The 26,264-nt window shown below is 38.9% G+C and overlaps 1 protein-coding gene across 1 annotated transcript in view; it reads right to left on the bottom strand.

The window, feature by feature from the left end:
• Positions 1 to 5,598: 5,598 nt before the first annotated feature.
• The window catches only part of ADAMTS20 (ADAM metallopeptidase with thrombospondin type 1 motif 20), a 103,148-nt gene continuing 82,482 nt past the window's right edge, over positions 5,599 to 26,264 (bottom strand). The window contains exons 29-39 of the mRNA XM_064655877.1: positions 23,903 to 24,070; positions 22,484 to 22,657; positions 16,828 to 16,998; positions 15,966 to 16,166; positions 15,709 to 15,838; positions 15,457 to 15,551; positions 15,264 to 15,358; positions 14,739 to 14,872; positions 13,937 to 14,028; positions 11,202 to 11,306; positions 5,599 to 10,520 (exon numbers count right to left, since the gene is read on the bottom strand). Of these exons, the coding sequence (XP_064511947.1) occupies positions 10,431 to 10,520; positions 11,202 to 11,306; positions 13,937 to 14,028; positions 14,739 to 14,872; positions 15,264 to 15,358; positions 15,457 to 15,551; positions 15,709 to 15,838; positions 15,966 to 16,166; positions 16,828 to 16,998; positions 22,484 to 22,657; positions 23,903 to 24,070 (1,455 nt within the window). The 3' untranslated portion in view covers positions 5,599 to 10,430. The remainder of the gene's footprint in view (positions 10,521 to 11,201; positions 11,307 to 13,936; positions 14,029 to 14,738; positions 14,873 to 15,263; positions 15,359 to 15,456; positions 15,552 to 15,708; positions 15,839 to 15,965; positions 16,167 to 16,827; positions 16,999 to 22,483; positions 22,658 to 23,902; positions 24,071 to 26,264) is intronic.

Below are 26,264 nucleotides of genomic sequence, written 5' to 3'. Positions count from 1 at the left end.
CAACTGTTTCTAATATTGGACAATATATTTACTCTTCAAAGACCAGCAGCTTATAATGTGGAATGCCTACTCCATCTCCAGTGCCCAGGTTGAGGGCACAAATTCCAAGAGGCAAATTCTACAGTTTAGGCCCCATTCAGGTTTCTCCACTTGATTGCCCAAAGAAGAAACTAGCCCAAATTGATCATAGTTAAAAATAAAAAGGAAGTCTAATAAACTATTTGGGGACTAAGGGTAGGGGAGAGGGTTTCCAGCCCTCCTGTGCTTCTAGAGCCTCACTTCTTCCCCACCACACTTGTTCCTAGCCTTGCCTCTAGACAGCAAGTGTCTGCTCTACAGTGGCCACCTTTCTCATGCCTAATGTACCATGCCACCTTTTTCATGCTTAATTCAGAAAGTAAGGCATTTATGGACTGTAAGACCTCACACAAAATAAAAATCACAGAAGGAGGGAGAAGAAACAGGCTGGCAAAGGGATGGATCAGAAGCAATAAAAGTGCTTTTCCTTCTCCAGCAGCTAGGGAATTTGTGACTTCTAATGTGGGAGGACTGAAACTTGCTGTGTAGTCCGGAAGTTAATTTAAAATAAAATCAACAAAATACTTAAAAAGAATGAACTTCTGTCAAGTGAGTGAGACATTAAAGTATGCCCAAAGTATGTTATATAAGTAGAGTTTAATGTAACTGCATGGTAAGAAAATACTTGGAGTCGCTAAGTCTGTACACAGCACAAATCAAAGTGTTGTGTAATTAGAATTATTTTGTCACCATCTTGTGGGACATTAGGGTAACATCTGGCATGCTTCTGATTTCAGCTTGTGAGTTCGATATGTGCTGAAGGAAACGGTGAGAAAGTGATAGCTCTAATATTACACTAGTGCCAGTGCACAGCATACTGTAAAATTTCAGATTGTTTTTAGAGCATTTTAAGGCTCCTGCAGTTTTACAGTGCTGCTGAGCAAACTTTCCCATTTGCTGGCCAAATATTTCTCCCAAAGTGTGTATGCAGATTCTTATAAAAGTTGGCACAATAAAGGGGGAAGAGAAATCAGATTGCTAACATAAACAGTTATGTCTTCTCAGAGAATGTCTCTGTTTCAGCCATCTGATTTCAAATGGTTTCCTTAAGCCCTAATTTATTACTTCAAATTCAGAAACTGTGCCTAGTCTGAAGATGCTTAAGAAATATGCTCCCTCTCTCCATCGGTCCAAGCAGTCTGATGCAGACTTTTCTGGGTAAATGTGAACCAGATGTTCCCCAATCCTAATTTGTAAACTTCTGTCCCAGGTTTCTACCCTGAGTCAGTGCAAGAGAGCTGTGCAGCAGTGAAGGGCTGTCTAAGTGTGCTGCTCTAGACACCCGTTCACTGTCACAGCACTCCTCTTTCTGGGTTTGGCCAGCAAAATGCAAAGCTCCCTCTTTCCAGGGCCGCTCCAGAGCACCCAGCACAGCAAAACAGATTTATAGTGAACAGATACAAGGCACCAAGCCTGCACAGGCTCATTATGGCAATCCCTCTGTGCCAGCTCTGCCCATGGACGTCACTTCACAGCCAGCCCTCCCGCTGCTGCTGTGATAGCTGAGGATATTGAACGCAAGAGGTCTGTGAGAGAGAAATCTGGATTGTGTTTCCCAACTATTAATAAAACTTCCCTTGGAATAAAAGTAGAGGAGTTGGTGCCATTTTGTGTTATTCAAAATCACAAATTCCCCCCCTCCTGCAATCTGTCAGAATTACAGACTCTGTCGCAACTTCTTAAAAATACAAGATATTTTCAAGTAAGCATGACCCTCCTTTGAAATTCATCCAGGGAAAATTAGTGATACACTTTAACATTGCTGTTTATGAGGAGAGGGAGTGGTGATACTGACCCAGCACAACCCCATGGATTGAGAAGATGTTAGCAAGAGTTTCAGCCCTGCATCTGTCCTGCCTTTTGCAGCAAATGTGTCTAGGAATGATGCTCTGCAGCCAAGGTGATGGGTATAAGCTGTATGCAAGAGGAACTGTATGCTCTCAGCCTCAGGGCTGCTCTGGGGCCAGTAAACTAAACAGGTCTGAGACAGGGGGTGACTTCTGCCTTGTTGGCTCTGGCATTAAATTGTCATCACATTTCTTGGTGCTATTTGGCCTGTACTGCTCTCCAGACAGTGTGTGGGCACATTTTGGAGCAGCATATGCCAGAGACTCCCTGCAGCAAGCAGGGACCCTGCCTCGGAGAGGGAATTTATACCTATAGACATACAGAGATGAACGATGTTGTGCCACTACTTAGTAGGGCATGAAGGCAAGAATTACACTGATGCCTGGTGAGACCTGTTAAATATCTCTTGTCTGTATTAATAGTCACATTTTCTTGTTAAGGAGTACCTTTGCCTCTAGTGCAGGTGTGTGGGGAACTGGATGGGAAATCATCAGATTATTTCCTGGTTTTTAACATCATATGTTACCTTATGTCTTTAACTGCTCGGTGTTTTACAGTCTTCCTGTCCTGAGGCCTCTGGTTGTGTAAAATAGACCACTGATGTCAGCTGGAGCATCTTATTATTGCTGTAACGACCTTATGAAATTCGTTACACGTAATAAATGCTAAGAACAGTCAAGAATCCTAAACCATGTGGCTCCTGAACATAAGCAGGGCAGAAGAAGGTCTGTCCTGAGCAGGACACAGCATAGAGCCCAGTGCCAAGCCTTGAAGCTGCACACAGGACACCTAGTCTCCTTGACAGCACCTGCAGGAAGAACCAGGGCTTAGATATGAGACTGATGGGTGGCCTGTGATCCTGGGGAACCAGCTACTACACTGCCTCTTGGTGATGTGAAGGCATGAGCTCCATACTGACCACGGAAGCCTACACTGGAAGGAAGTAGCTCCCTCCCTCCCACCTCACAGACGAACCCCTTCATGATGACAAAGGATCAGCACACTATCTGTCACTGGAGAAAAGACAGGGTCAATGAGATGAGTAAGGATCGCTTCCCAGATGAACAAGCAGGGATTGTATATATGCAAGGGAGATTCTTGGACATACTCTGTAATTCAGCAATTGGGAGCATGCTTCTTTTTCAGGAAGGAGATCTAGATTTGAGACTATCATCTGCTACTTGAAGCTATGTAGGGATGACAACCTGTCTCCTCCTTGCCAAGAGGTCATTTGGATGTCCTTATATTTAATTTTCTGATATTTTTAGCACATACTTGGCATGGTACTGAACACATCATTTAGCTTTGGCTCATATGATAAAGGCAGTGTGAATTAGCAGCACAATATACAGTCAGATAGATCTTTAAAGTAAAATATGCCCTCAGATTTGCATGAAATTTCTGCTTTCAGAGAAAGTGATTCTTGTGTATCTATGGGGAATTTAATTGGCAACCTTTCAAATAATACAGAAGTTTTGAATAGCAACTCCTATACCACAAAAATACCACAAGAGTTACTGTGTTATACCATTTTTCCTGTATTTCTACTAGCAATAGTAAACTTTGAAAAATAATCACATGCTTTGTCCTGAACAAAATGCTAGAGGAAGGCACATGGCCAAGAATGAACATCGAAAAAACCTCACAGCCTAAGGTCTCAATCATGGGGAACTGGATCCCCACACAAGATCTGTGCAACAGTGCAGAATTACATGCGTATTACTGGGATTCACTGAAGGGGTGTCTTGGTATGGTGACTTGTGGAATCAGAGCCAGAAGTCTTTTATTGTACTGAAGAGTGGTCACACTAATTCACGGAAATTTTTGTAATGTACCACACTACAAAGTTGCTTCTCATGCTTATACTAGTTTCTGCCTTCTGACATGGAAAATGCCACTAGCTTGATGAGGAATGTAAATGTGAGGGTGGGTAGAAATACTTAAATATTAAAATACCCGATTGCTTCAATGTGCTTTTCTAGAGGAATACCATTAAAATATAACAGCTCACTTTTTTCAGTGAGTAAAGCAGAAAAAAATTTTTTTAAGAACTAATTTCTTCAGACTAAGACTTTTTTAGTTAGAAAAGCCAAACTCATCCAAAGGGTATGAAATAATGTTTTGGTACACAGAATAAAACAGTGAGAAAAAGCCCCTGCACAGCACAGCATTGCCTGTAGATACATTTTTTTAATTAAAATTTTATGATTCTTACAGCTTATATATAATTTAACATGGCAGTAACAACACAACACCGGTAACAACGATGAGAGGTTTGTTTGCTTATCAGCTAGGTAAGCTTTTCAGGTAGCCAGGAGCATGTTTCCATATTAGAGATAAAACCCTCCCTCTCCCTTTGCTTAAACAGGGTATAAGTTACTGCTGGAAACAGCATTCCACAGTTCGCTTCCTTTGCTGCTTGGAAAATATTCTGAACATTGAATTTCATATGAAGCAATGCTGTCGACAGCTGGTCAGGCAAACACATTGCAAGAAGTGCACTTCCAGCCCAAAGATTATCTCCCTTTTTTATGCCTGCCTATCTGCATTCTCCATAGATCTGTCTGAAAATAATTCCTCTGAGTAAATATTTGGCAGCATGATACCAAAAATACACCTGGCCACAAAAGAAAAAGCAGCAATGGATCTCTAATCCTGGCATGGAAAAGAAGCCTCTAGAAGCAAAATACTGTCATTATTTACCATGCACTTTCTGGTCCTGCTTTTATGTCAGCGCACAGGTTGTGTGGTTTCCCTTTGAGGTAGCACCTATGAATTTACTCCTCTGTTTTCCTGCTCTCTCAGAAGTTAGAAGCAGGGATTTAGTTAAAGAACTGGAGACAGTGTTACTTTTCTGGCAAGAGTAGTAATAAACCCAAGACAGAAAACAATAATTGAAGGGCAAAAGTATTCTTAGTTAAATACCTTGTAAATCCTGATGAAAGGGGCTACTGGTGGTTGCCTTCCTAGCCCTGTCTGAGTTGCAGAGCTTCCAGGAATACAAATATGAGCAGGGATGCTCGTATTTTTTTACTGAAGTGTTAAATAAATGTTTTACAACAAGCCTTTTCTGCAAGATCCTTTAAATACAAAGCACTAAAAAGAAACTTTCTGCTCCCTGATTTTACAAGTACCATTTTCCATTTGTGTTCCGTGCAACCACATTTTTAATTATTGTAGCTTCCAGAGGAACATCAAAAAACTCATGGAAAATGATGAACTGACCATGAATGTCATTATCACGATCAATGAATGACTGCCAGAGACAACTGAAGTGCAAGAAAGGATTTCATCTCATAAGGCATAAATATATGCTTCTGCTATGAATCACTCTAGTCTTCTGCATATAGAAAATTCATGAGCTCTCCTTGAACGTTTCTTGCTTCTGTAAATTAGACTGTAAAATAAGATCATATAGTGATTTCAAAAAAAGTCTTTCAGTATTCATAAATGAGGGGTTTCACTTAACCAAACAAAATAGTAATGATGTGCAACACAGAAATAGCTTGTTTTATTTCAGCTCCTCCAAGAGAGCCATTTACTACCATTTACTTGGCTTGGACTCTTCCTGTCGCATACTTCATTTAATTATACAAATAAGATTTGAAAAATGTATGTGGAAAAGAAAGTTTTGTTTCAGGAATAGAGATAAAACACACACACACACACAGATTAAAGAAGAAAACATTTGTTTATTAAAAAGGAAAAGGTTCTGGATGGCAGCACAGAGTCAGACACGAGACAGACGAATGCATGCACAGCTGTTCATGTTTAAAGGTAGAATATAGACATAAATATAGTTAGATTTTTGCTCTGCTCTGCTGCTACAGTATTTTTATACAGTCAATTCAAAGGAATATCTGTCATAACTGAACACAAGGAGAAATTTATCAGGAGCAGAGCACAGATTGCATCTCTAAAGCCAGGAAAAACAAAGCCCAGAAACGCCTCTCAAGCTATGGTATTGCAAAATAAACTTAATTGTACAAAAGCAAATCACCTTCTGTGGATAGGAAGGTTAAATGACAGATCTAACTCTGAGTCAGACAGCTTGTACTTCTGTTTAAACAAAATGCAGCTGATTTTCCCCTTGTATTGTCACAGTTCTGCTCTGTCTGAAGGAAAGCCAGTATTGTGAAGAAGGAACGTCCTTTAAAAGCAATAACTTTTTTTTTTCATGATCTATTCAGTCTATTTGCAAAGCACACCAGAGAGAGAGAAAGGCTGAGGCCCCTCTCATTGTTGTTTTTGATGCTTAGATACAATGAGACCATCCTAAAAAATCGTAAAGGCTCAGGAAATGATGGCCAAGTATTACAGGAGAGCAAAAGAGGTCGTACAAGAGAGACCATAAGCTGGTCCATAGGATAGAAATACTTCCCAGAGTTGCTACTCCGTAGCCTGGAGGAAATTTTCTCTTATTGGTTCTGCCACGGTGACCACCAGTCATACTTTACCTACATTAAGTAAGACACCATGTAACTCTTCAAGGTATTTAAGTGCAGTCTTTAGTATTTCATGGTTCAATTTCTACAAAAGTAGAAATATGGAAGTATATTGTATCATGAAAGTTAAATTTTGAAAAATGGTTTCAATTTATAAATAAAGCCACCATGGATTAACTGCCAGCATGGATTACTATGAAATCTCGGCTGTGATGTTTATATGTGATGCTCATTTTATTGTTCCCTATTTAAATATTCAGTTATCTCACTCGAAAACTATTTTTGTAAATAGCTTTGCTCCTTTTTTTTTTTTTTAGTTCAAGTTAAAATACTACAGCGTATTTCTGATCCACTAGCCACAGGACGTCAATTTTCATAAATCTATGTTTCTTTGTGGAAGTAATAAAACCAACTCCTCACCTTCCTCCCTAATCTTATTTAAAGCCCTGCAAGATGTAGAAAGCACTTGTAAGACAGTAATATTTTATTTAGATTCTGAATTTCTTAGGGATCTCATGTGTTACTGCAATAAAACTGCAAAGACAAACCAGCTTCCTGTTACATGTAACTTTCATTTCAAATAGTCAACAAAATAGAGAAGTTATGCTGAACATATTCCAGGTTACAGGAGTGGAAGAAAAGCCCAAATCTTTCCCTCATCTTTTCAAGCATGTCTTAAACATTACAGCCTTTCAGTTAGATATGAAAAATACATGACCATCCACCAGAAACCAGCATAGACACATATACATGCTGAAGTTACACAGTCACAGCTCTTCCCATGAATGCAGGGTTGACTGATTGTGTAACACCTATATTCCAGGATGTGCTCGGGCACATCCTGCTTCTCTGTAGAGGGAGACTACACCAAGATGAATTCTGCCAGAACAGAGATCTGTTTTTGTACCCAGAGCCACAGTTTCCATCTGTTCTGCTACCTACAACATATAATAACCCTTGGGGAAATACAAGCAGAAGACATGTAAATGATGACTTTATCAATAGAAGTCACAGGTACTGTCACATGGCAGTACACCATTTCCTAGCACATCAAATGACATTTTGTTAGATAAATGTGAGAAACAAGGTTTTTTACCTCTAGTCCATCTTTGGCACTCAATATTCAGATAAACATTAAATGTGTGTGTGCATACACACAAGCAAGTTAAGTACACTTGTGTCACCTAATATGCTGTTATTGACGGGATTGAAAAGATCCTATAAGCTATGTAACAATCATTAGCTACTACCATTAGTTTGTTGGTTTTTTTCTGTATAGAATAGTGATGAGACAGCTAAGCATAAACCCAAGCTGTGTGACTGTGACCAGCCATTAGCAGCTCAGCACATGCAGACCCATGAGGTGGAGCTCACAGCACCCTCATGGGGCACCCTGCTACTCTGTCAGGCATCTTGGCTGCCCATTGTGAAGGAAATTCACAGCAACTTCAATTAAATGTTGCAAGTACAACCCATGATTCTCATTTTTTTTGCATGGACCTTCTAACAGGTCAGCATCATCAAGTCTCCAAATTCTTCAGAGCTGATCATCAGGCTTATGTTTTCCTTAAATTGCCTTTGGGATAAAAAGTTAGAAAGTTGAAATAAGGTGATTGATAAAGCCCTTTTTCCTCAACAAAATCAAAATTCTAACACAGGGAAATCACAAAATGCCAGAACATGGAATTACTTTTTCCCTACACTAGGCTGAAACTCCAAATCCAGGATAAAAGAAAGAAAATACACAAAAAACTACAATAAAGTACAGTGCTGTTCTATGCAGAAGTTGAAGTGGGCCACAGGGTTTGCTAGAATCATGGAAAATACATTTTTACTCAAAAATCATTTCTATTACCCAAGAAAAACACGCTGTGTTGAATATTGCATTGTCATTTTACTTGGTAGTGGATTTTCAGAGTGCCTTTGAGGCAGCAGAGCTGAGTGCTTTCTAGCCTTTATATGGACTGAAAAGAAAAAGGTCCTCCTGGGGATAGGGGCGAACTGCAGTTTCCCTTCTGTCAAAGCAGCTGTCAAGGGACGATGCTGTAAAGGAATTGGTTTGAGTTAGCACAAGGAGAAGGAAGATAATTTCAGATTTCTAAATTATTTCAGTTAATGATTTACAGGGCAACCCCCCAAGAAAGGTATAGGGCAATATGGGTGGACAACAGCAAAGAGCACATAGACATGAAGTTCATCCCTCTGAAGCAGAATTTGCTTCCATAGAAAATATTCCTATGACTATAACCTGCTTGTGTGGCAGTTAGTCGAGTATAAGTCAACATATACCACTGCGAAGAAGTATTAAGAATGCTGTTATTCTGTGCATAAAGAAGTTTAAACGTTTTTACAACATTTGTACTAAGCACACGATAAAAAAAAAATTCCAAACAAAAGTACTCTGGTATCATTCACACAAACATATTTATTATATAAATATTTTATAAATTACAAGATTTTAATTGTAAATGTAAACAGTTCTAGGAAAATAATGTTTTATATTCTTATTAATGTTTACAGCTATTACAAGGCACATAGTGCAAAAATACATTTCTGATGCAGAGATCACAAAATAATTACATACATGTGTTATCTAAAACAGGAACTGCATACAATTCTGTGGTACAATATTGTTTTTAATTAATACATGTTGCTAATTCATGACTAACTCTTTGTGGGTAAAAATATGATATAGCTGCCATTTAACCTACTAATTTTACTAGCATGCAAAATAAATATTTGGTATACAGAATGCATATTTTCAGAAAAAGCATGTATAGTTATCTGGTACATAATATATGTTATTATGCAGGTAGAAAATTTTATTCTGAATACCTGAGAGTTGGCCCTGAAATGTATTATCTGTATATGCATATATTTCTACAGTTCTGGACTGTAAAGTAATACAAAACAACAAATCAAAGAGCGAAATAATTTTTTAAACCTTGTAACTTTTTCATACACTTACTTTTCTCGAAGAAATAATTTTAAATAGCAGATGTTAGAACTGTATTTGCAAACGTCTAAAAATCAAACTGAGTCAAAGATGGACACCAAAACCACTGTGGGGCTTGATGTTGCCTCTGTCAAGTTTTTTGACTAAGGTTATTGAAAATTATGTTGAATTGGAACATGAAGGACATATACTTCAGCCTTTACTAATATGCTATTTTCCAGGGTAAAGGAGTAAGGTGTATATGGAAAGTGCTTAAGCAAATACATAGTTGTACAACCACATACAAGCTGGTATGGTAAACAGAATACACTGCTTTTACAGTATACTTGGATGAGAGGCAGGGATTTAAAATCAGTTTTCAAAGCAATTTGTTTTCTTATTTTCTTTTCCTGTACCCACAACAAACCTAAGCCCAGATGTTTAAAATGTGCCATAGAGACTACAGAGGCTAAACCACACTTCTCAGGATTACTGCTAGGATTTGAGCACCATGAAGAATATAATGAAAGGGATGGAGAAAAATGCTTATACTGACAGCGAAACACACAGATCTATAAAACTATCTCAAGTATTTTGGTTATGTACTTTTCTGCTGTAAGTTATTGACAGATAATCCCTAAAAGTTTGCACAAAATTGTAAACACTTGAAATTATTACCTTTCTTCTCTATAGAGCAATAAAGCTTTCCTTTCTATATTCTAGTACAGTCAACCAAGAAGATCAGTAGAGTGTAAATTTTACTGAATACCACATAAGGACTCACACTGATCAGTTGCAGGTAAAGAATTACAATTATGGTAAAATTTAAAGTGTTACCCATGGTAGTAACTTCAGTGCAATTTACTTGCTAATATATGCTGTATATTGAATTAATGCCCCCCACTAACCAGAAGGTTTATGGCTGTGATTTATGCACTTGCTAGCCCACATACACACAACACAACCCCAAGTAAATCCTGAAGAAAACAGGAATTTTTAGTAGTTACTGTTACAGTAATGAGCATTACAGAGATGAAAGAATTAAAATATATATACATAGCATCTACAATTTGTGCCTAAATGGCAGATGTCCCTGCTTTGATGCTCTTAGTACATCAGAGTGCTCATTGTATTTGAAGCTGGAGACCAGTAATTGTGCTAGGAATACATTTTCCACAAAATCCTCCGCATCTTCCATATATTTTAATACCATCCTGGGAATTAGACAAAGAGAACAGTCAATCAAGAAAAGCAATTGAAATCACAGTTGTACAAAAATCTTCTTGAAGTTTGCCCACAACAGGCCTTTTGACAAATTGTACCTGCAAATACTAAACCAAGCAACAGCATCAAATTAGAAAAACAGGCACAGAGATCCTTTATCACTATCACTTTATACCTTGTTTCCTGGCTTATCATCCGATGTTGCCTTAAACTGCACATACTTGCTGTTCTTGTTCAACTGGTCTTGGTTTCCCATGAGAATCAATTTGGAGGTAAGCAATCTATAAGGATCATCTGTACTATGATATCTCTAAAAAAATGTGGGGGTTTGAGTGTTGTGTTTGTTTTTTTTTTTAAAAAGTATCTTAAGAAGATACTTGAAGATCCCTTTTAAAAGGCATAGCAAAACTTCTTATGGACCTAATTAATATAACAACAATCTTAAAATCAGTTAAGAGAAGGGTAGGCAGACAGTGTTGGTCTAAATTAGATACTGGACAGTGTGATTAAACATGGTTTTCTCCATTACATCTGAAAGAAGACTTAAATGGGTCAGAGACCTTGAGTGCTATTTTTGATTCACAACTAGCTTTCACTACAGTCAACTGTACCTTTTCAGGCATAATATTCCGAGCCATAAGAGCAGATAAAGGAAAACACCACTGACTTACATGGGATTTGTGTATGTCAGCAGTCACATAGTTGCCCTGAGCAATCCACCTAACTGTACTGGATAGTCTCAGACCTGTACCAGTTAAATTAATGCTGAACTGTCCCTAGAAAAAAAAAAAAGAGAAAAAGACAAGGAAAAGAAAAAGAAAATACAGAGCTGATAAACAAGAGTCCAAACCACTAAAGCACTTTACATTGGCATATCTGCACATATCACTTATGATATATCTAAATATTAAGTACTCAAAGGTGTAAAAATAATATGGGTTAGTTACACTGCAATATACCCTCTCTATGGACTCCCAGGACATATACACAAAACCCAAGTTATTCTTATTGCTTATTGCAGTAAGCACCACCTGTGCATCAGCTGATCTGTAGCATCTGTCTGCAGAGTCTGAAGACAAAACTAACATCAGACAATTCAAATTATTTTTGCCTTTTCTACATAAGATATTTTAATTTACAAAAAGTACAGACTTGAAAAAGGCAAGAATGAGGTTGGTTTTCTTGAAAGAGTTTTTTTGTTTTTTAAAGTGTCCAAACTTTCTGGAAACAACATGGTCAAAACATACTGCTGTCTGAAAATTACAGACAAATCACTTCTTAGCCATCTAATTCTCAAATTTTTGCAAGCACACTGTCTAAGCATCATCATTTTATCATCTTCTATTTCTTTTTCAGTATAACCAATAAGATAATTGAATATGAACATAAGTGGAGGTTAAAATAAATAAATGTATTGCTAAATGGAATGTTTTCCAATGTAAGCCATTCGAAACAGATATAGAAGCTATTTTTTCTAAAATATTTGCCTGTGCAAACACCTTGAAAACTAGCTTTAAAATAGTCACTTCATATGAGAATAAGAAATATATTAAAAGCAACAAACTGCACTACCTTGGTAAACAAACTGGGATACAGAAAATTATTAAATTGCATTCCTACAGAAGTGCAATATGCTGGAAAGAAATACTACCTCCACAAAGCCTAATGATTAGTTTAGGCTGCATTACAGTCAGAAAACTGCACACCTCCACACTATTCAATGAAGGCTGGAATTTCTGCATTCAGACCTAGTCAAATTGCATAAACTACAAGATCAAAGCTTTAGCAAAGGTAAAATTTTTATTATAAATGGTAGCTTCTGTATTTTATTGCTTAATAATGTCATATATATGTATATAAAATTCTGTGGGTATATGTATGTGTGCATGTATAAAATTACAGTGTTCAGCTTTTATTCTTGTGATTCACCAAAATTCCTTTGCAAAAATTCAGTCTTCCATTGTTCAGCATGGCAGATCTGTTCTGAGAGCACTTCTGTGTAAAGTTGCTGTGCTTACAGCATTTAACTCAGGAAGAGCTAACGCAAACTTTTATGGATGGGGTAGGTTGTTCTTCAAGTGCCCACAAAGTGGAAGACTTCCATTTAATGAAGGAGGAAATTCCTACAAATGGTGTGGAATGCTTTCCACAGTTAACAGTCCCAAAGTAACTTCTTTCACAGTGACACTTTGCAAAAATAAATGAGAAGTGCTATGCACAATTATAATGATAGCTTATCAGCTGTCTGATATATCATGCAGCATGCTCAACGCCAGGAACAGATTTCATGGATGGAGAGTACAGGAATGGAGGCCTTTTGACTGCATCAAAAGTGTAAGATTCAGTGCGGATATTATAGATGGAAATGTGTCGGTGCCAAACCACATAAGCAGAATGACCTCACAACAGAAGTTACAGATTGCAAACAGATTTGTATTGGACTGCACCAGCAGAGTTTGCAGGTGGAAGGTGTCCAATACTGTCATGAATTCCAACAGTTTTCTTGTCAGGGCTAAAGTTTGCTGAACCTAGGCCCTTCATTTGTACGTAAATTGCACATAAATTGTCTCTAGCTGCCCTTGGTTACCTCCACCCACAGAGCTTAAGTTTAGGCACCCAGGATAGATAGACAACGTAGATAGATGTCCGTGCAAGTCTGAGCCAGTTGGTCTTAACTCCTTTATAATCAGTGAAAAGAAATTCACTTCCAGGGGACGATTGACCTCATACTAAATTGTCTAATAGGGTAAGATTAGCTGAAGTGTTTTCTAGGGAATTCTATTTCTGCTACAGAGCTCCAAAGTCAGCCTAGGTTGACTAATTCAGACTAGGGCTACATCTATCTTATTGAGAAGGACACAGAGTATGAGCAGACCTGTAGAGCAAAAATGTTGACTCAGAGAGCCCAACATCTATAGACAGTGTACAAATCGGGGTCTTCCCTTGGACTAACTCTCTTCTAGTTCCACAGACTGAATCCTCATTAGAGTGTAATAAGAGCGTAATAACATCCTTCCCCTGAGCTCATTATTTGATTTAGCTTCATTCAGAAGGCATCCTGTTCATGTCTTTCAAAATGGCCCTTCAGAAGAGGAAACAAAGGATGCATCACATCCAGAGGGAGGGAGGGAGAGTAGTACATGAAACACATAGAAAGCTGGATATTCATATATGGAGCCTACAGGGAAAGAGTAAACAATCTGAGGGAGAAACTGTGAGAGCGGGGGATAGTGGAACAGGAGAGAAGAGAGTAAGAAAAAAGTACTTATTAATGTTGTACACTGACAACACAGAATAGGAGATTGGTTTAGAACCTTACATCTCTAAATAAGTCACACAAATATTTTTTTCTTCCCTCTTATGTAAATATTTGAAGGAGATAAGAAATAATTGCATCACTGAATACCTGTGGACATCTGGCAGCACTGTAGCAATCTCCAGCTGTAGCGAATGGTACTGCTCTCCCAAGTATAGTCCGAGCAAAAAGAAAATCTGTGGCTAGAAAACAGAAAATTACTCAATACAAAATGTTGCATCTGAAGTTCAGGTGAAAACAGTATGAAAAGTCCTTACAGGGTGTTTTAATTTTTTATTTGTGTGGGTTTTTTTTTGTTTTTTGTTGTTTATTTGGAGGGGGAGGATGTGTGTTCTGATTTGAGGAACTACAATTTATTTAAATTTTAGTTATTGCAACACTAGTCCAACCTACAAGCCCAGATTTCTTTTTGACATACAAAGGGGCTAGGAGGAAGACAGACTGTGCCAAGTGTGCTGGTTATGGGCCAACTTGCCAGCTTCAGGCAGGGGCTTGAAAGCGCTGCAAGATTCCCTGTCCATTTATTTAGTGTGTGCCAAGCTCTGAGAAGGAACTAAGCACAGCACAGGAAGATTTCCACAGGAAAAATAAGGCGTGGACTAAAACAGAAAAAATTTATAAAATGAAGATAGTTCACATATAAAATAGGAATCTGTGAGATTCATGCCACTTGACCTCCTGGGAGAAATTAACATGGGAAGTAGTAGTGGTTTTTCTTTTTTTTTTTTTACCTTTGAAATTCCCATTGAACTCCTAAATTAAATAAGAATTTTCTTTGCCCCAAAATGGCACAACTGGATCTATAAGTGGATCGAAATGGTAATTTGGTAATTATAACCATGTACAATGTCAATAGAATGCTCACGTTGACTAAAACTGACAAAATGCTTACTTTTAATTTGCATGGAAGCTACATCAAATCTTATCTTGCTAAAAACCGTGAAGCCAGCTGCAAGGTAATCATTTCGACAGGCACAGTCTTGCCTTCTGCTTCCATTGAAAGGACATTCATATGGATTCTGCAACCTACAGAATAGCAAAGATTTAGTTTTCCTTTTGACATTTTTCCATAACATAATATCATAGTGAAAAATAAGTGTATATGCCACATAAAAAATAGTAAACAACAATTACTGAACAAAAAGTTCAGCTTTTAATCTTAGCTCAACTGAAACATTAATGTCGATTGAAGCCGTTCCTACTAAAGTCAAGACAGAAAACAAATATAATCATTTAGTGTAAGTAACATTATTTCAGCCTGCAAGTACCCACATTTCTGCATGTGTGTTCACATGCCTGGATATTTAAAACAGAAAATCAAGGACAAATCTCATATTTCTCAGAGAAAGTATTAATTTATTATTTTATTTTGGAAGGAACAAATGCACTTCATAAAATTATAAAACTGGTTATGTACCTTAATCCATATACTTCAGAAAAGTTGTCTGCTTCACCTTTTACCAGTGTCAAATATTCTTTGGGATTCTCCAAGTGCATACCTGAGCAATAGATCTGGAAGAGAACATACAACCCTTTAGCAAAATCTTTATTAGAAAAGTGTTATTTCATAAACATAGGTGTTCATAAAAGCTCATAAATATTAAAAGTACCTTTATCATCCTTCCCTTAATGTTAAGTAGGTATTCACCATCCTTTCTAATCCCTTTTTTAATCTGCATATCTTTGCAGGTGGTAAGAATTTCACCTTCAAAATGAATGATTAAATCATATTAATATTTCAGGAATAGAGCTTACTTTTAGAACTTTATTTTGCATAATTGTGTTCTGAATATATTTATAGCTTTAATATACATAGCCTGGGAAAACATTAAGTTCAGTAGAAAATTACGGCTGTCACTTACATTCTTCCTCATGGCAGATCCTTCTGGCATTTGGTTTTAAATGTGGCAGGCACAAGTCACTGGATAGGCCGTTTTGAGCCATACACTCTACAGTTCTCTCCTTTATCCCCACTCCACAAGATACTGAGCACTAGACATGGATAGTCATCAAGAGTTAGTTTAGAAAGTAGTACATAATTAACATCATTTTGTCAGCAAATTAGTCTTTTTTATGTTAGAGACAGCTATCAAAAATGAGCTTGCAGATCTCTACTCACTTTGGTCCACTTCCCCACTCTCCAGGTAGCTGCTTGTGAACATCCATTGATATTACATTTATAAATGTATGGGGATGGCTCTACTGGGCATTCTCGGTACGCTACAGTTTGAAGGCCATGGGTATGCTGATTTTGAACAGAATGGATTCCAACACAGTACGTGATCCTCTGCTGGTAACCAAACCCACAGCTGGTTGAGCACTAAAACAAAATTCCCAAGCACAGACATTAATTCTGTGAAACTGAACCTTTCTGCAGAATTGCCATTACAGATAAGTCAGCTCTGATCCTTGCTCTGGTAAAAGCCTGTGATCCGATGCATGCCACCTTGGACTGGCATATCAGTATGCAGAAGTGAAGGTCTACAAGAGTTACACATGCAAGGAGCTGGAAAGGTCAATGCTGCTCTTTTTTCACAGCTCACAGAGGTTCCAGAGCCATTCCCTTACAGCTGCGACGCGTGCACAGACAGGCACACACAGGTAGTGCAGATGTGCAAGGGAAACAAAGCACCAATCAATCACTTCACTGACATCAAGGAAAAGATTTTTGGTTACTTGAGTGATGTCAGCTTGCAAGACAGTTTCCTGGGAACCAGCAAAGCAATCCTGTGGTAGGGGCAGCTCTCCTATAGCTGGTGATCACAGGTCCTGGTGGGTTAACAGAGGGCTGATAACAGCTGCTACAATAAGTCATGGCTGATTGGGAGGGTCAATGTGGAGAAAGTTTAGACAGCCATGTTCAAATGAAAACATACCTTTTTTTTTTTTTTTGCTACACACATAAAGTACATTTTACAGAAGTATAATATTTTAAAATGTAAAGTTATATAGAAGATGCGTGAGCAGTATAATTATTGTACCTGTGACAGGTCTCCTGTGAACACAACATATTTAGAGGGAGCCACTCTGCAGGTTTTGGATGATGGAGGCTTTGTGGCAGGATCACAGAAGCTTTCATCCACTTGGAGCTGGTTTCCATTCACACACTTAATGATCCGGTATATTTTCTTTCTTCTAAATGATGCTGAGCACTAAGAGTGAGAAAATCAATCAGTTTTTGTACTTTAACTAGACATTTACAGAATGAAGTTTTTTACTGATTGCCACACACCATTAAAACCCAGACAGCAATCCCTTTTATGACATCTGCTATCAGTATCAGACTGAATTACTCACTGAATCAGAATCCTTTACATTGTTTTCAAAGTTCAGTTACCTCTAATCAGCTGACAAAAAACAACAGTGTATAATAACAACACTGTAAATGTTGGGTTAGGAGAAAATGAAAATGTCAAGCCAAGATGATAGGGTGAGTGTAAAAGCTCTTTTGTATGAAAAGGGAAGAGTCAAAAAAGGATTTCAGCAAAATATGAAAGGAATAAGTTGGTCTTGAAAACAAAACAAAAAGTATCCCTCCAAGCATGTACATTCGTTTTCATGGCTAGGCTTCACGAACAAAGATTTGGGAAGGCTCTATCCACATTTGTTACAAGCATGCTGTTGGCTAATAAGGCCAATACGAGATAGACATGTCCGATTGTAAAAGGCACAGCAGAAAGACTCCTTAGGTGGTGTATTCTGCAAGACACGGTTCTTTCTGCATTGTCTTTTCTCCTCGAGAGTGATCCTGCGTGCGTTCTCAAAGGAAGCAGCAGTGTTATAGATGGTGTGTCTCCAGGCCTCCCGATTGGAGGCCAGAGTAGACCAGTTATGATGATCAATATGGCCAAGGCTGAGATGTTGCTTCAGGGAGTCCTTGTATCTTTTCTTTGGGGCTCCTCTCTTGCAGCAGCCGGTGGCAAGTTCACCATAAAGCAAGATCTTAGGGAGGCGGTGGTCCTTCATCCTGGAGACATGTCCTGCCCAGCGCAGCTGTGTTCTCAGCAGCATGGCCTCAATACTCGTGACTGCTGCTTGTTCTAGAACAGATGTATTGGTCACATAATCTGACCAGTGGATGTTTAGGATTGTACGGAGACAGTGTTGATGGAAGCGTTCTAGGAGTCGCAGGTGGTGGCGGTGGATGACCCATGATTTGGAACCGTATAAGAAAGTAGACAGCACAATGGCTTTGTAAACACTGATCTTTGTACTTTTCTTCAAGTGTTTATTACGCCATACTCTTTTATGGAGTTTCCCGAAAGCACTGTATGCCTTTGCTAACCTGTTGTTTATTTCCCCGTCAATCTTACCATCCGAGGAGATGAGGCTACCTAAGTAATTAAACTGCTGGACTGATTTGAGCTCTGATTGGCCAATGGTGATATGGGGATGATGGAAGACTTCCTGAGGTGCAGGTTGATAGACAACTTCTGCCTTCTTTAAGCTGAGTTCCAGCCCAAAGAGCTCAGCAGCGTCTGCAAAGCAGGATGTTAAATGCTGCAGAGCTGCTTCTGTGTGGGCAACTGATAAATAAAATGAAAAGAAAACTGCCTATTAATCAAGACAGTGCCAGCTTTGTGTAGCAGTACCTGTTGAGCCTGTGCCTTTGCCCTCAGGGTCCTCAGACCTCTCCCCATGGCAAGCTGTTGGAATGGAGAGTCATCACAGCTCGGCCAGGACATGATGAGAGCCTTGCTGCCACCAGAATCCAGAAAAAGCGCAGGTACAGGCTGCACTTGTACAGGTACATCATGTCCCCAGCTATGGGTGCCTCAACTAAGGTGTTTGGACTTGCTGTGATAAAGAAGAAAAACTCGCCAGTCTCAGCAGAGGCAATAATCAATAGCACCAATAGGCTGCTGGCCATCCTTGCTGACAGGATGCACAGCTGGCCCACTCTCAGCTCTCCATCAGGATCCCAAGGTCACTCATTCCCAGTCTGGGTTGCTGCAGGAGTGCTTCCTTTCCAGGGGTAGCGCTTTGCATTTGTCCTTGTTGCATCTCATGAAGTTCCTGTAGTCCTATTCCTGTAGCATGTCCAGGTCCCCTGTATGGCAGCCCTGTCCTCCAGCAAACCAAACAGTCTCCCCAGTTTGGCACCATCTGCAAACCTGATGAGCAAGTACTAAGCCCAAAGGAGCTGCTCCACAAAATTCACTGACCTAAGTACACTAATGAAAGAAGATGCAAAATACACACTTAGGCTTACAAACTCCATTTAATCTGAAAGCTGTTAACATGCACAGCCCCAGATAAGGGGGGTAGAGTTTGAGGAAAAAAAATCTGGCAAAAATCCACTTACATTAGATAGAAGCAAGATTCTAAGACTGAAGGAGAAATTTAAGCATTGACTCATGACTAAGGTATTAAGTGTTTATAATCTCCAAGTCTTGCTGTGTGATAACCTTCTTTCTTGAAAAGGTGAGGTGACAGTGAGGATGGCAGGAAATCAGAGAAAGCAGTGTAAGTAAATCAGTGAGAGGCTTACCTACCTGTTCAGAAGACCCGCAAGATACTGTGGCCCAGCAATGGAAGCCTTACAGGCATTAAGCCTTTAAGAAACCTAGTCACTCACAGAATGAAAATGTTGTGTGGACTTCTGTCAGGGGATGGAGTGTGGATACAGTTGGATGGTTTGACTTACAGAAATACCTGTTCTTTTAATGGCATGGAGCAGCTCAGATTATTAGGCACATAAAGAATAACCCACTCATGAGGTAATGAGGACAGGCAGAAGAATATTTTTCATGTCGCTTTATACCTTAGCCTTGTAGACATTCTTCTCCTTAGGATAAAAATGCTTCAGCTGGTCCACCAGCCACAAGCTTGAGAAACACTAAATCTAGAAATACCTCTGCTGTGCTGTGACTGGTGAGGCAAGGAAATGACACACGAGCACTCAGAACTAAGACAGTTTGGCAAAACATTGTGAGTTTGGTGGACAACGTAGTGCACCAGCAGTGGAATACAGATGGATAAGCACTTGAACTAGTATTAGAATCATAGAATCATAGAGTCAATCAGGTTGGAAAAGACCTCCGGGATCATCAACCAAGACCACCCTTAATCCAACACCACCATGGTTACTAGACCATGGCACTAAGTGCCACATCCAGTCTCAGCTTAAAAACTTCCAGGGACGATGAATGCACCACTTCCCTGGGCAGCCCATTCCAATGTCTGATTACCTTCTCTGTAAAAAATTTCTTCCTAAAATACAACCTAAACTTCCCCTGGCACAGCTTGAGACCATGCCCTCTTGTCTTGCTGATAGCTGCCTAGGAGAAGAGACCAACTCCCACCTGGTTACAACCTCCTCTCAGGGAGTTGTAGAGAGTGATGAGGTCTCCCCTGAGCCTTCTCTTCTCCAAGCTGAACAACCCCAGCTCCCTCAGCTTCTCCTCATAGGACTTGTGATCAAGTCCCTTCACCAGCCTTGTTGCTCTTCTCTGGACCTGCTCCAGCACCTCAATATCCTTCCTGAACTGAGGGGCCCAGAACTGGACACAGTACTCCAGGTGTGGCCTCACCAGCGCTGAGTACAGAGGAAGAATCACTTCCCTGTACCAACAAGGAAGAATAACTTCTCTGGTCCTGCTGGCCACACTGTTCCTGATCCAGGCCAGGATACCATTGGCCTTCTTGGCCCCCTGGGCACACTGCTGGCTCATTTTCAGCTTCCTGTCAATCCAAACTCCCAGGTCCCCTTCTGCCTGGCTGCTCTCCAGCCTGTAGTGCTGCATGGGGTTGTTGTGGCCAAAGTGGAGGACCCGGCACTTGGCCTTGTTGAACTTCATCCCGTTGGAATCAGACCATCTCTCCAGCTTGTCCAGGTCCCTCAGAAGAGCTCTCCTGCCTACCAGTAGATCAACATGCCCCCCCAACTTGGTGTCATCTGCAAATTTGCTAATGGTACACCCAATCCCCTCATCCAAATCATCAGTAAAGATATTAAACAGAACTGGTCCCAACACTGATCCCTGGGGGACACCACCAGTGACCGGTCGCCAACTGGATGCAGCACCACTCACCACCACTCTCTGGGCCCGGCTCTCCCACCAGTTCCTAACCCAGCACAGAGTGCCCCTGTCTAAGCCATGGGCTGCCAGCTTTTTCAGGAGAATGCTATGGGAGATGGTGTCAAAGGCTTTGCTGAAGTCCGGATAGACCATGTCCACAGCCTTCCCCTCATCCACCAGGCTGAGGATCATAAAAGGAGATCAGGTTGGTCAGACAGGACCTGTCCTTCCTAAACTCATGCTGGCTGGGTCTGATTCCACTACTGTACTAACACGACATGTACATATGAATGTAGTGAGAGAAGGGAACAGAACACAGGAATTTCAAGCAAACAGCAATATCCATGTGGACTAAGTCATGAAATAGCTGGAGGATGTAGTGAAACACAATACATTTGTAGTGGAGAGCTCCAAATACCCAGCTAGAATATACAAATGTTTGCTGGGAAAGGAGAATTCACCATCATTCTTTGAAAGTGTATATTTGTGCTAAAAGGACATTCTGAGCCACTTTCACTAATCTCTGATTTTAACAGCAACATAGGAGAAGAGAATACTTGGAAGAAACATATATTTTTCCCCCTTCTCTCAATAAAGCTTAACAGAGGAATATGTATGTCTAAACTGCATTACTATAATCCAGGTTATGCAGAGCACCAGAAAATGTTTTTTATATTAACAGTTGTTGCTTCTACAGAATTGTGTCTTTTGAGTCTTCATTTTCAAGGTTTCAGGGGGGGTTGCCCTATGAACTTTAGCAGTGCAGATTTGTAAGATGCCACAAGTGTACAAATTGGGGTTTTGTTTAATGTTACAGCAAGAGACAGGTTCTTTTGTAAACCATTTCAGGAATTATACATAATTTTTGTTTTTCCTCTCTCCCTTATCTTTATATGGTTGTATGTTCACATAAATAACAAAAGTTATTAAATATTTAGCATGCAGAAAATAGTCATCACTTCTTGAGAAATGACAGTTCTTTCCTGAAGGTAACAGTAGATTTTCTTAAATATGAAAAACCATATTTGGTAGGAGAATGCTGAGTTTTATTTTCTTAACTTGCTTCATAGTTGGTAGGAGAATGGTGACTTTTATTTTGCTTCTTATCTTTTCTTTAAGAAGAAAAGATGTTTTAAGTTTTTAAGATGCTTTAAGTCTTCCATACAGAACTTTTTGAAAACACTGCTGGCCAAAGATTTTACCTCCAAGTTGTTTATTTCCACATGACATTTCTTTTGTATTTCTATTCTTGAAGACTCCTTTTTAAAACGATATTTCATAATGAGGATTTATTAAACATCTTATGCACTATGTAGAGAACTATGTAGAGACAGTCCTATCAATAGGTACCTGCTCAGATCTCCACCAGAGCTTTTCTCTACAACAATAGATAAGCAAATCCTGTATAAGAGAGTAAAGAAAGTCTTAGACATTTTTTGTCAGTTTTTAAGTTTTGCAAGCTTGACCTTCAAAATATACAGCATTGTCACTTGTTATTCAGCAGCATAACAGCTATTAAAAATGCATCCAAATGTGAAAAAAAAAAAGAAAAAAGAAAACAGTATGACATATGACATCACCCCTTTACTTCATACAAGTTGAAAGCCTTACTTACATCTTCCCATTCATCTGCCAACCACTGGTAGGCCATGCAGGCAGGCAGCCAGCAATGCCTCTTGCTAGCAGGGCGGGTCTCACGGCTACACATTGCTTCGCTCACTTGTCCCAGGCCTGTCAGCTGACAATAGATGTCCCTTTGCTGAATCCCCACTCCACAGGATACAGAACACTAAAATGGATCAAAATTAGTTATGTCAGTGTGAAATGAAACAGTCCCCAGAAGGGGATACAGTTGTCATTATTGTGAGTCCTTAGGATATTATTTAAAATATACTTCACAGCCCTTATGAGTGTTTCATTATAGCTAAAGAAACTGATGTTGAAAATGCAAAACTACAATTAAAATAAAAATTTTTAAGAGAGACAGAAAACAAGTGCATCTGAGTTACCTATCTGAGCTCTCTGCTTCTTTTATTTCACAGTATGGACAATCACTATAGGCATATGCAAAGCAAAAGTTTACATTTTTGCAAGATCAAACATTTGCAGCTGAGGGTTTACATCTTGCCTCTATTAGAGACTGACAGTCATGTCTGTTGTTTTAAAATGCAAATATCACAATGAAAGAAAAAATCTCATCATTTCATGTTAGAAAATCCCACAAATAGTGTAGTATTTTGAAGACATTTCTTTCTTTTGCAGGTAGTACTAAGGATTTTGAAACCCGAGGAACTTAAATGTCAAATGCCTCTTTTTGTTCTTCCTGGCCAAAGGCATTTCACTATACCACTAATGCTTACTGAGATAGACAGACCCCTTTTACACCAGTCAGAAGCAGGACTAGGTCCCAAAGCCTACCTAAAGACTCTCGAGCCTAATCATAAAGTTCATATTGTTTTATCAAGTGTGGCCAAAATGTGGAGAGTGATAGTATGTCTTTACCAATGTGGGGATTTATATGTTGAAAGAGTGAGTGAAATGCAAAATATTGCAATGTGCTCAGTTACACACAATTTTACAAGGTGAGAGATGTTTCAAGAGACCAAACCAACAAAAAGGCCAATATTTGTGCCCACAAGCCCTTTTTCTTGTCCTTCTCCCACAAACCTGGCTTCATTTCAATATTTAGATTAAGATAGCAAATACAGTGATACTACTGAATCCATCACAGAAGGTAAGAAATAAACTTTAAAAATTTACTGTTAATTTGAATTAACAGTAAGTTTAGGAAAGTCCTAAGTATCTATTCAGTAAAAAATTCAGCTTATCAAATACTTAGTTTCTACAGACTTTTATTTTTCATTACTCTTAAAAGAAAGAAAATACAATTAACTACTTGCTAATTTATAGATTTCATTGTGATACGCATATAAAAAAAACTTCCTGACAATTATTTCCATTGAAGCAGCATGTCACAAATATGATCTTGCCTTGTACTCTCACGAAGAAGATAGTTATGTCAGATTCTACTTACTTCTTTCCATTTGCTGGTTTTCCAAGCAGGACATCTTCCAGCTCTACATATTTTATGTGTTCGTGGTTTTTTCAAATGTTTGCAGTTTTCTTCTTCTATTTTAGAGTGGAAGCTATTAAAACAATGCACATCACGAAACTTCAAACCTTTTCCACAGGAAACAGAACACTGAAAAGAAGAGTGTTATTTCATTACTTTACTAAAAGTCTCAGAGAAGTAAGAAAACTCGAAGAAGTTGTGGCGTCACCCAAAACAGACTCTGTGCCTATAGGAATAAGTTTCTGTATTATGACACAACATCTACTGTACATATCTGAAATTTCTGTGTAAGCTCTCTTGTACTGAGCATTACTGATCAGGTGCCAAATATTTCTCACATCTTATTCATTCATTGATGTCATTATTGACAAATACCTGAGCTCAGCCATCTGTATCCATGCAGGAGACAGTTTTATACTATGATCTCACAAGAACATACTCTAGTGCCCTCCTGTTTCCAGCATACTGCTATTTCATGTAAGCATAATGCTTATCACAAGCATTAAAGAAAGGAAAAGGCAAAATCATGGCTATGTGTCTTTCCAGCTATTAGGCTACAAAGTCATGTTTGCTTGGCATCTCCCTTCCATGAGCTTTGGGTATCTTGCTGTATGTGGCAAAGAGGCAAGAGAACAGGTATAAAGTAGACACCATCAGTTAAGGTCCAGTCCTTGGAGGCATGGACTTACCCTGCTACCCCAGTATTCTGTTTCCTCCAGGAAGCTGCTACAGTGTATACAACTGGCTCTAGGATCATCTTTGCTTCCTCCAAGGTTAAACTGATGGGGCTGCAGACATATTCTGTGAAACCCACCTTGGTAGTACGCCCTAGCTGTGACTAGAGTGTGTCTGGCAGACCAGACTCTTCCGGAGAAATGGCCATTCCTCTGCTAAACTGCCGGACTGCTGTCAGACTTTAGTGAGGCTTGATTTTAACTTTTCACATCAGGGCTGTACTATGCACCTGCACTACCTGCACCTGCTTGCTTTCAGTATAAAACCTGGCCAATATTTGCCTGAGAACAATAGCTGAGTGACAGTTTTAAAAATATAGAACAAGCACCTATAATAAATTAATCTGCAAGGAAAGAAATATTTTTCACAATAACAACAGTTTGTTAAACAGAATCTCAGCTGACTCAGTTGTCCTCAATACTGCAGCGATTCCTATGTGTCCTTAAACATTTCTATATGTTATCTTAAAGCTTTAATTAAAACTGCCACTCTGTTTAAAATTAAATCTCTGCACAATAAAGCAATACATTTATCACACAATGCAATAGGTAGCATGTTTCTCTTATGCAACTGTATTTATAAAAAGATAAGAGCACTGATTTGGCCACAATTTGCCTTTTACACGTCTGTTCTAAAATCTCAGTAAATAAGAATGTTTGTTTCTACATTAAATCATTTTGCTCTCCACAAAACCTTTCAATTTATCTTTTTAAAATACTGTTCATGTAGTTTTACAATTTATGTTTTATTAATTTGGAAATGTCTTTAAGCTAGGTAGATAACCAAATTACCTGAAATTTTAATAATGTAGGTCAGAAAACTTAAAACTCTCCAAACCATATCATTATAAAAGCCTCTCAGAAAACTCAGATCTGAATTAAAAGGATTTATTTATCAAAGCAAGTAAGATAACTTGTATGCATGAAAACCAAAATACTATTGTCATCTGATAATTTACTCTCCCTTAAAGTTTTTTTTCAGGAATTTCAAACATAAATTGTAGACATAAACTCTAAAGATTCTTCCTTTTAATTCTTTAGTAGGAAGTGAAGTGCAGCACAGAGTTACTTAACCTTCGCCTATGACGTGTTAGGAAAATACTACATGTCCCTCCTTCCTCAATGGCTTTTCCCTCTGCAGAATAAATCAGGTTCCAGAGTGCTCCCTTGAGAGGCCTTATAGCCCTCGTGGGGACATCATTCCAGACTGAGAGCTGCAACCAAAGAAGCTATCCCAAGAAGTCCTCACTTTAGGAGCTGAGACTACCACAGCACAGAATTATCTCCCAGCACAGCATAATCTCACTCTTTAATTTCTCATTGCACTCAATATTAAGTACTAAGATAAACATGTTTGTTTATACATCTTGTGCAGATACATTTATTGTACAGGGCTAATGGCTGCTAACAGCAATAGACTGTACAAAGAAATCTCTTATCCTGCATCTCAGTCTTAGAAAGATCTTCCCATATCTCTTCCCACTAGATATAACATTACATGTTTACTTCTGCACAGGTTAAAACTGGATCTCAATTTTTTCAGTTGGGTTGTTTTTCCCTTCATTGGTCCAAATTCAACCGAGTTATCT

The sequence above is a fragment of the Pseudopipra pipra genome, chromosome 5, assembly GCF_036250125.1.
Source record: "Pseudopipra pipra isolate bDixPip1 chromosome 5, bDixPip1.hap1, whole genome shotgun sequence".
In the NCBI taxonomy this organism is placed as follows: Eukaryota; Metazoa; Chordata; class Aves; order Passeriformes; family Pipridae; genus Pseudopipra; species Pseudopipra pipra.
The sequence above is the reverse complement of the archived record's forward strand: the minus strand, read 5'-3'. Positions and strand labels throughout refer to the sequence as shown.